Source organism: Phaethon lepturus, unplaced genomic scaffold (genome assembly GCF_000687285.1).
Source record: "Phaethon lepturus isolate BGI_N335 unplaced genomic scaffold, ASM68728v1 scaffold8686, whole genome shotgun sequence".
Lineage (NCBI taxonomy): Eukaryota > Metazoa > Chordata > Aves > Phaethontiformes > Phaethontidae > Phaethon > Phaethon lepturus.
Window position 1 is genome coordinate 107,180 of NW_010545557.1, and position 11,183 is coordinate 118,362.

Consider the following 11,183-nt stretch of genomic DNA (forward strand, 5'->3'; position numbering starts at 1 on the left):
TTTTATTAAAGACCAACCAAGGATTTCTTTTCTATTTTCTTTTCACACTTCAAATATCTGACTTACAAACAATAACTCAACTAGCATCATGATTTATATACAGCTTTGTACTGTAATATATCATAGATGAGTTTAAAAAATAAATTATCTGATTATTTGATTACTTGATTTCAGCAAGCCTTCTTGACAGACTGTAGCTTTGGATTATATCTTTATCACTGTTCATCTCGAGCAGTTAATGTATTATATCAGAGATAATTCTTTTGCTGTTGTTCAAGGGGAAAATTCTTGTTGGGACAAGAAATGCCGAAATAATCGAAGTTGGAGAGAAGAATGCTGCATGTAACATTCTAATTAATGGTCATATGGATGGACCAATTTGGGGCCTAGCAACACATCCTTCCAGAGATTTTTTCCTTTCTGCTGCAGAAGATGGCACAGTAAGACTCTGGGATATTGCTGAAAAGGTAGGTGTTGGAGAATAGTTGTTGTTTAGGGGGGAAGAAGAAAAATCCTAGTCTTGTGGTGGTGTTGAGGACTTGACACATGTTTTTTTAATGTCTTCTGAGAATAATCCATCAGATAGTGGCAAACTGTTAGCATAAGGTACTTTTGAAATATGAACAAATAGAAACTTTTTCTCTTCTGGGTTTTTATTTCTTCACAGAAGATGCTGAACAAAGTCAGCTTAGGACACGCAGCTCGTACTGTTTGTTACAGCCCAGAAGGTGATATGGTAGCTATTGGCATGAAAAATGGAGAATTTATTATTTTGCTTGTGACCTCTCTAAAAATTTGGGGGAAAAAAAGGGACAGAAGATCAGCAATTCAAGATATCAGGTCAGAAAATATATGCCTTTGTCTATTGTAGCATTCTAGAAATCTGTATTACTTTCATTTTTAAAAATACAATGTTATGTTCTGAGGAGCATTGCAATGATATTTCAGAGAGCTGGAATCAATGAGTTAATTGTGGAGTTTGTGTGATTACTCTGATACCAGGAATAAAAAGGAAGGAGGTGGTACCTGAAGATAAGAAATAGCAATCAGTCAAAAAACAGGCACTACCATAGGGGGAGTGTCAGATGATATCGCCAAGGATTAGTTAAAATGAAGGGTGAATGGGGAAGTAAATGGACAATAGGAAGAGACCACCATCCTAATCAGGGGGCAGGTGAAAAGGAGCAGGGTGAGATGGCGTGTAGGAGGTAAAGTGAGATCAGAAGTTCACAGATGAAGACTGGATTGTGAAAGACAATGGAAATGCCTGCCTGCCAGTTTGCTCTTGGTTGTGTTTAGTTAGAAAGGAGTTAGCAGAAGTAAAATTTTTCTTCTGTTTCCTGAGTGGAGGACAAGATTGTTCCTTCCATGAAATAAATTGTTCGTGATCAGCTAAGGGAAGCTTCTGGAGAGCAAAGTGGGATAAGTGGAGAAATCTGAGCAAGCAGGGACCTTGCTGTGCAGGAAGGCAGGAGAGCCGTGCTAGGAATTAGGGGATTGCTGGAATCAGAAAGCTGTCCCAAGCTATATCTCGGAGAGAATAGAAATAAACTACCCTAGTAACACAAAAGGGGCTTTGAGGAATTTGTTCAACTCTGGAAGATACTGAGTTTCAAGACTAGAAAGGAAAACTGAAGGAAAGAAACCACTGTGTAAAGATACATTGGGTAGATGAAAGGTTTGATTTCACACCTTTCTGTACAATACATTTAATCTAAGAAGGACTGGCTTTTCTTCATTTACAGAATTTCATTTTTTTAATTTGTAGCCTTGTACGTTTAGTGTTAGAGAGTCAAAGTCATAGGGGGCATATCACAAAGTTGGTAGACCATTGCGATGGTAATTAGATCAGATAATGAACAGAATTATTCTGGAGATGTTCCCAGTTCATTTGTATGTGACAGCTGTACCAAAATTATCGCCACCTTCTACTGCATATATGTTCCCTGAAAATTTTGTTTCAAAAGTTATTTTGCATAGCAGACAAAATACTCTGTCTCCCTCTTTAGGTCTGCATAGGAGATACTTGAAATGCAAATTTAACTCGTGCTTATTAGAGTCTGTTGTAAGTGCCAACCTGTGTTCATAAACTCTTTTATCTGTTCAGGTTTAGCCCAGATTCTCGTTACTTAGCAGTTGGTTCCAGTGAGAATGCAGTGGATTTTTATGATCTGACTTTGGGTCCCACGCTAAATCGAGTCAGCTATTGCAAAGATATCCCAAGTTTTGTGATCCAGATGGACTTCTCTGCAGATAGCTCTTATCTCCAGGTATCAGTCATTAATGGTTCAAGATACTGAATGGAAAACATACTCATGACAGATACTCTGCAAGTATTCTTCTTTGACAACTGCTAAATTTTGTAATGAAATGTTGGAGTAGTAGGTTACTGTCACTAACTAGACTGTTACTTTGTTGTAGTGATAACTGGCTGACAGTTATACTGCATATTAAATACAGAAAATAAGCGTAGAAGGGAGAAGCAAATTTCAAAATCGCTGTAATGTGTCTCACTGCCTTTTTACCTCTGTGATGCTGATGGGCATCTTAAAAGAGGAAAGAGTACAGTCTATCATTCTGTAAGCCCCAGAGACCTGTGAATTCTTCATGTCCCTGACCGGAATGGTAGCATTACACATCATTTCAGTGCTAGCATCTGTGGAGCAGCACCAAAATCATGGTGTTACAGCTCCCAGCCATGGGGCTCAAAGTCATTCTTAAAATCAAAATAAAGTGGGCATACTTTGATTTCTATCTTTTGTTCACATCTGAGATGAAGAATAAGCTGCTCTCACTCTCAAATCAACATCTACAGGCTGAGCAGAATACCTCTGTGTCAGTTTTAAAGATATGAGTTTATTTTGCCTTATTTATAGATACATATACATACTAACACATGCAATATATAGAGACACTTAATATGTACAGAATGTGAGATGTTTAAATTATTTTTTATTAATTAAACATTTTTAAATTTAAGACTTGTTATGCTTTCTCACTGTTGCTTTATGCTGGTATAGATTTTTGAGAGTTTTCAACTCACTGAGCAAGTTTTATTAATAGCTAATTAATAAATATTAGCTAATTAATAACTAAGTTGCTTACAGAGTAAAATATAACTGTCAAGAAAATGCTTTAGAAGTCTATTTCCATCTTTTCAAACAAGTTCATGTATTCTAAATTCTCTGTGGTTATCTCAAAGGTCTCTACTGGGTCTTACAAAAGGCAAGTTTATGAAGTGCCTTCAGGAAAACAGCTTGTGGACCAGGCTGTGATTGACAGAATAACATGGGCTACTTGGACAAGGTAAATGATTCACACATTTACAACTGCTAAAACACTTGTAACTTCAGGAGAAGCACCTACTGTTTAAAAGCATATTTCATCCCTTCATTCAGTCAGATATTTTCTTTTAACGCATCCAACAACAGATCAGGTAAGTACAGCACAGAAAAAGACAGTACATAGCAGATTCCCTCAGTAGAACATGAGCTGTTCAACTGGTGAGGACATCTGATAAAAAATGATCTCTCTAATGTGTGCCTTTCGATTCGCTGTGTGTCTCTAGCTTCCTTTGATACATCTGTAGCAGCCTCAGTAGTTTTTCATTGCACTGTGCAAATTATCTGGAATACTGCACTACTTACTTCAAAATAGAGTACAGGGAAAATCAAAACATATCAAAACATGAAAAGAGTACAAGAGCACATTAAAGTTGTCATATTTCATTCAAAATAGACTTAGAAATTGCATGAAGAATGATGCCATATTTTATTTTTATTTCACATTTAAATAATTTATTTTATATTCTATGCAAATCTGATTTCCTGTTCCTTATTTCAGGCTCCGTTGCCTGCTTTCAATTATTGTCCCCTGATTAGCACCCTCAGACAAAAATTGAGAATAAATACTTGAAAATTTTCCACATCCAAATCACTTTAAACAATAATAATCCTGGCTATTTGCTGCCAGACATGACTAAAACTACAAGCTTCTCAGAGGGCTCTGAAAAACTCATTTTGCTAGCTTTCTGTTTTCTGTTTGGGTTATCCATTTTTGTCACCTCTTTGATATGAAAACAAGAAACCTGTGTTTTCTGACCCAATTCAGTATATCTGAAGTAAGTAATTCCTTTTTGAATGCAGGTCATTCCCCTATTAACAAAAGATAAAGCGGTTGTTTCTATGAATTCTTGGAAGGATACATGGATGTTGTAAGCAGAGATGAATGGAAACAGAATTTCACAAGGCTTTGCAAAGAAAATTTTCTATAAATATCTGTTTTGGAATCTTAAGATAATGATATGTTTTCAGTTTAGGACAATTTCTCTCTCTCTGTCTATGATTATAATGAATCTTCATGGGACTCAAGGAAACTTTTCCTCTAATTGATATGAAAATGTTAAGAGAATCAACAAAACATATGTGTAGTGAGAATATACATATTGTTATTTTCCAAAAGCTGAAGCTTGTTCATCTAATGCTTATGCTATGACATTCTACTTTTAATTGTCCTTTCTTTACTCATTTTTTTGGCAAATGCCTCATTGGACAATATTAGTACTATTGATTTCACCTCTGCTTTTTAGTGTTGTCATGGGCCATGTTACTTTGGGAATTATATCACTGAATCGGTTTCAGAAGCAATTATGGAATGATATAAAAATTAATTACAGAGTAAAACTGATACGAGATGTGTATGTGTAAGAATAAAATGTAAAAATTAAATTTTTATGAAGCCAGTTACAATATGAGAACTGCTTACTTTTTCCTTACTCTGTTTTTTTTTTTTTTACTGTAGTTTTCAAAAGAATCTCTTGCTCTTCTGTTTCAGTGTTCTAGGGGATGAAGTAATTGGAATCTGGTCCAGGCATGCTGAAAAAGCTGATGTAAACTGTGCCTGTGTCTCTCACTCGGGAATCAATCTTGTAACAGGCGATGATTTTGGCATGGTCAAACTGTTTGACTTTCCATGTCCTGAAAAATTTGTAAGAACTTGTTTTTGCATCTTCACAAGAAGTACTGTTGATATTATGGTCTCGTATTTTTTCTCTAGAAGATGTATGATGGAGATATTTCCTTCTCTAAATTTGTAGCTTTTTAATGCATTTATGTAACTTTAGCTCTATAATCTCATAAGCATGCTTCACCTCAAAGTTTTCCTACCATTTTGCACAATAGCTCTTGCTCTTGTAGATCTTTATATTACTGCCAGTCTGCATTAGCATAGTGCCTTCACACTGAAAATTTCGAAGGTCATAGTTTTATTTATCCACATCTCCAGTCTCCATTTGGCAGATGAGGAAGACAGCTGGTCATTTTAGTCCCATATCTGTATTTCCATGGATGAAGAGTTTACAGGTTTTTCGCTAACACTAGCACTGTTAATTTTCAGGATTTGAGACTGCACAGCATAAACTGCTTACACATCTATAGTGAAAATGATTTTTTCAATATTGAGAATTTTGCACAAAATTCAGAGGTTAATCATGTGACCAGATAGATATTTTCTCTGTGTGTGTGTGTGTTAGCTTGAGCATTGTTCCAAATTTGCAAGTGCTGTCTCATTTGGTGGCAATTTAATCTGTGTTGCAGCTCACTAGCCGTTCTCCTTCAGGAGATCTTTCACATTTGAAAACCCATGTAACATTCTGAGTGATATGAATAAGTGATGCAATAAAAAGGTAGATAAAAACATGTGCCTTGTTTGATTTGGGAGGACACTGAGTATTTAGACTCTCATTTTATTGGGTTTGTTTGTTTGTTTGTTTTTTCCAGGCAAAACACAAACGGTTTTTAGGTCACTCTGCCCACTTAACTAATATTCGATTTACAAGTGGAGATAGATACGTGGTCAGTGCTGGAGGGGATGACTGCAGGTATGTATCCTTTCCACTGTTGTCAAAAAGTACACAGCAGTGTACATGGACAGTTAGTAGACAGTATAAAGCTCAAGTTCAGAGTCTTGCTCTTTTTATCTGTGTGCTTGTTTTTCTGTTTGTATATAAAGAAACAGATATTTGTAACAAAATAAATAGCCCAGATGTTAATATGAACAGTTAAGATATAAGAAATTAAAATATGTTTACATCTGTATTCAGAGCATCATACTTTTACCTGAAATTTTTCTTTTGACTGTATTAGCCATTTCTTTTAGCAATATTGTAGTCTTTCACATCTCATATTTAATATCTTTTTGAAAACACAGCTTGTTTGTTTGGAAATGTGTGCATATGCCTCATTAAGAGAGACATGGAGACTTGCAAAGAGGACACTGCATGAAGTACCAGGCATGAAATACCCAGGATTGCAATGTGACATTCTGCTGTGCCCTGCATGCGTAAGAAATGGTGCTGATCCAAGACACAGAGCAATCTGTCTCTGAAGGACAAGTATCTGGAGTCAGTCGGAAGGATGGACGGTAACAAATACGCTGAGGCCATTAGATTTGCTTCAGTGTCGGATAATCCGGGTTTGTATTTCACTCACTGCCAGATGTTGAAAATGAAATATGTGGGTAAAAGGAAAAAGTGAATTGTTAAATCAATGTACAGTTTCACAGCAAGATCCTGGGGTTTTAATCAAGAAATGCTATTTCTGACCTAGTGCTGTACATTGATGTATTTTCAGCATGAATGTTTCTCCTTTAAGTTTTGGGGTCTGAATATCATCGAAAAAAGAGTATTCCATATTTTATTACTGAAAGAAACCATATATTAACTCTTAAATATATAGTATTTTAATAAATGTTTAATTATTATAATGGAAATGATATTTCTATGACTGGTCAAAAGGAAACATCATCTGGTGAAGCAGAAAATAAGAAAGCTGATTCCTTAGGACTTAAATATTTCTGTATTTAGAGGCCTGGGTCACAGTCATGTCTGGTGAAAGCCTTTGGATATGCATGATCTTCATGGCTAATTTAGTGTTTTTGTTGCACTTAAACATTAAATTAGTTCTGTGAGCAAAAATAGATTTGCTCACTTTGCGAGTGCCTTGCCCACAACCTAAAAGTCTAACTCCAATTTTTGCCTTGTGAATAAAAGTATTCTCAGTGGAAGAGAGATTATCGCTGTGTTACTTGGCTGGGCTGTTAGCCTCTATGCTGGAAATGTGGACTAGAGTGAGGGTTTTATAGTCTTCATAATTGGTAAAGCTTGGGATGTCACCAGTTGCAAAAATAGAATTTCATAGCAATATGAATTGATTTTATTTTCTCAGCATCATAGGGGGAATTCAGAGAGAATATAAACTTTCCAAACATTATATTTTGTACATTTGAACTTTTTAACAGTCAGGACTAGCTGGGAGAGGTCTCTACTCGGATTTTTCTTCCGATTGTAAAAAAAAAAAAAATGTCCAATCATATGCTTCTTTAAATGGACCTGCTGTCACCTCTAGCATAAGTGCATTTATTCTATCCTGCAACGTAACTGAGACTCTTAAGTTGAAGAAACATTTCAGTGGTAATGAAAATGTGAACAAAGCTGTGTTTGGGGTAGAAGTGAGGAAGATTTCATTAGCTGTTTGTCTAAATCATCTCATAGAGATGCATTACAGACTGAACCTGTTTTTTAATCAGTGCAGTTAATTTTCATGCAACATAGAAGGGAACAAAAGTCACTAATTATCAGCACTACTCTCATAATGACATTCTGCTGTGAACATAAAGCTTCTCTCCTCTGTGTAAGCCAGCATTGCTGTAACAACGGTATTTGTTTAGGTCAGTCAGTAGGCTTTGATACTATATTCAGTAGAAAAGAAATAAACCTCATGTTTTCTTGTGTGCATGGTGGTTATAGAGGGAATGGGAGGGCTTGCATATAGAAGAGAAGGGGGAGAAAAGTGAATGAGCCAGACTGGTGTGCTCCCTAGGTCCAAAAATGCTTGTTACATGCTCTACAAAGCTAGTTACCCAATGGTCTTAGGTAGTATATTTTATATATCAAGCTATAACAAATATTTATTTTAAAGAAGTTGATGAACTAAACAATTACCAGGTTTCTTGGCATAATGGTTCTTATCAAAGTCTTGTCAGTCATGCAGCTGCTATTTTACAAGAGGAAAAACTCTGTGGGTTTGGTCATGAGTGTGATCTTGCCGATAACATTTGACTTCAGGGGAATTGCATCTGAGAACTGAAAGCAGACCTGACCTGTCTCATAACTTTGTTGCCTGCCTGCCTGTTTTATATGAAAATTAGTATCTAGCATTTAAATCATATCTATGCCAGAGGAATCAGTTGCAGTATGCCATTCTATAGCTGTGATTCTACCCCTTATTAAATGTATCTGTGCAGGACTACTTCTAGGATTTGTCCTGCCTCTATTTTAAAGTTGCCTTTCATGGGTTCAAGTTGGACGGCTGTTAAGAGCTCCCTTGTAGTCTGTCCTACTCAGACTGCCAGATCGAAGTCCAAATTTTTCTGCATCTTTCAGTTTTCCCCTCAAAATCCTAGGCTCAGTGTTTCCCAGCCTCATGATCTTCTGTAGACTTTCACCCAATGAAAGAGGTATGTGGACTATGAAGAGGTTTGTTCCTCAGATTCCCGTCACTGGCCCTATCCGCCTCTCCTCCTTCACCCCCTTCATTAACGCTGTGCCTCTCCACTGATAATTTGTCCATTGGTGCTTTTGCCCTGAGGAGTCTCAAATGCCAGGCCAGCGGTGAAGTACCAGTGAGACGCTGAGGGGCGAATTGCAGCAGGGCTGCCCTCGGTGGTGCAAGGCTGGTGGCTGCAGTGCGAAAGGCTGAGCCTCCAGACCTCCCAGCTTCTTCACTCTCTTCCAAACCTCACCGCCACTGTAAAGGGCTGGGATGGGAGCTGGAAGCTGAGGAGCTCTTTAAAAACAGAAGTACCAGCCTTGTTCCTCCTATTGCAGATAGTGTTGGTAGCTAGTATTTTCTGCCAGGTAAAATGGGGTCTGACAACTGGGAACGGTCATGAACTTTGAGGAGAGGAGTGAGTAGAGCCTCAGTTGAAGCTTTCTTCCTGAGGACAGTATTTTGGACGACAAGCTGTGATTCTCTGCTGAAGAGAGCAGCTGGCTGTAAGCACGGTTAAAGATGGCAGCTTTGTGGTCTTTTTGTCTGTGACGGTGCTTGTTACTGTGCCTCATTTTCTGTTTACATGAAATGCTGCTGTAGTAACTTGCTCCTTGTTGCCAGCTGTGCTCGAACAAGCACATGCACAGGGGAAGAGCCTGCCAGCGTGGGTAGGCAGTGGGAGCTCGTGACTGGCTGCTCAGCAGAAAAGTCAGAGGATGACGTAAGAAGCTGGAAGGTGGCGGGACTAGTGACAGCCTCTTGTTTGGAAGCATCAGAGAGCAGAAATGTGGGCAGGAGGGCGCTGTCTGAAGCTGGAGAAAGCCTATTTCTGTGATTATACAGCACCAAGGAAGGGGAGGCAAAAGTTCTTTGTGTAATTTGCACTCATAGTGGATGGTTTCATTCTCTAGCTTAGCCGTCTTTCTAACTCTTTTTCTGGCTAGCAGCAAACATACATCTTTTGGATCTTAAAAGTCAGCAATAAAAGAAATAAACTAGAGAACTGATTCAATAAAAGCAAAGTGGCATTTCACTTAAAAAAAATAAATGTACCCTTGAAAACTGTTTATGTGTGCTTAGAAAATAGAATGAGAGAAGGAAAATCCAGCTCCTGGGAGCAAAGAAAAATTAAAAATAAACACTTCGGAACTGAAAATTGCCATAGTGCAGCAACTGAGGAACACAGTTGAGATTAGGACAAAGAGAATAAATTAGCCAAATGTACTGAATCATTTAGACTTGAAATCTTAATTTTTTTTTTTATTCTTAAGGAGGCAGTCATTGTATATGACTTTCTGATTTTGATAAGGCAAGAGATGGTGTAAAACTAAAGATAAAGAAAGCATTTGAGAACATTAAGGCTGCTTTGTCACTTGTTGCTGGCAGTTGAAGGAAAGCACGCACTCAGAGCAACTTCTGACTTTGCTCAATAGCAGGGTTTCAGTATTACCAAGATTCATTTCAGAATAACTCTGAACTTCATAAAAGTCGGGTTAATGCTGACCTGGAATTGTACCATCAGAAAACAGACACATTGCAGCCAAATTATCTCCCGGATCTGGAAAGTAGATCAAAATTAAGGACTTCAATACCAAGAGCCAGGACTTTGATAGCATTCAGGAGTGGCTTCGTTTAAAACCATCATCCACTTCTCTCAGCTGCTGCCTAAACCCTCCTATTTGACTTGCAAGTTTGCCGAGGCAAACAGTGCCCTTCTTTCAACAAGCCCTGAGCATCTGCCTGCGCAGCAGCTCACCTCTTTCTGGATTGCACCCAGCAGTGCTCAGGTCTCCCCTTGCACATGGATTTCACTCTAGACCCATGTACTGGAGTCCCTTATGGGACTTGCTGGGCATGGTGTAGTAATGTGGCAAGTGAAGGATCTTGGTTTTAAATACAATTCTTGCATCGGCAAGGTGATGTGTCTCCCTGTTTCGTTATCAGCGTCACAGATGTGACAAGCCTTAATCTTTAAAGATTTATATTTTTTTAAATTCTGTTAGCATAAGCTATAGATAAATGTTGTATTGTGAGCATTTCGGACAAAGTGAATAATCCTGTAGATTCTAGAGTGCAAGTCAAGAAATAAATTGCCACATCCGTGATTTTAACATCACTAGCTGTATTACATTTGCATACTCTTTTGTTCTCATGGTTTTCTTATGCTTCCTTGCAGTCTGCTCTGTTTTTATAAAGTTTATAGCGCCGTTTGATTTCTGCTTGTGTGGATAGATACGTGAGCTTGCCAAAGCCTGCTATGCATTCTTTGTACCAATCACTGTGGTGTGGTTGGATCAAGCCTGTTTCTTTGATTGTCTCCAGCTTCTGCTCTTCAGTTAACTTTAACTTCAGACTTAAACTCTGCATATCTAATTTCAGAAAAAAAATAATAGTTTTAGGTGTATAATATGCATAAAAGCCACAGTAGGTTTCTTTGCCAAAATCATTCATAAGTAACTAAACATTAGTAGGTGGTTTGGTGGAGGGTGTTCTCTAGTCTACTTGATGCTAGAACAGGTAACCACTCACCAACCCCTTCTCAGTTCACCAACAGCATTCCAGTCAGAGCCTTGACCTAATTTTTTGTTAACTGTTAAAACGGGGGAGGGGGCGTGTTCACTGCGACTCACTGAC

The 11,183-nt window shown here is 37.8% G+C and overlaps 1 protein-coding gene across 1 annotated transcript in view; it reads left to right on the forward strand.

Annotated features, from left to right (window-relative positions):
* Nucleotides 1–6,244, forward strand: part of EML5 (echinoderm microtubule associated protein like 5) — a gene marked incomplete at its 5' end in the record, with an annotated part of 89,470 nt that extends 83,226 nt beyond the window's left edge. Inside the window, 7 exons of the mRNA XM_010288997.1 lie at nucleotides 279–467; nucleotides 668–840; nucleotides 2,108–2,270; nucleotides 3,203–3,306; nucleotides 4,834–4,987; nucleotides 5,778–5,878; nucleotides 6,208–6,244. Of these exons, the coding sequence (XP_010287299.1) occupies nucleotides 279–467; nucleotides 668–840; nucleotides 2,108–2,270; nucleotides 3,203–3,306; nucleotides 4,834–4,987; nucleotides 5,778–5,878; nucleotides 6,208–6,244 (921 nt within the window). The remainder of the gene's footprint in view (nucleotides 1–278; nucleotides 468–667; nucleotides 841–2,107; nucleotides 2,271–3,202; nucleotides 3,307–4,833; nucleotides 4,988–5,777; nucleotides 5,879–6,207) is intronic.
* Nucleotides 6,245–11,183: the final 4,939 nt, after the last annotated feature.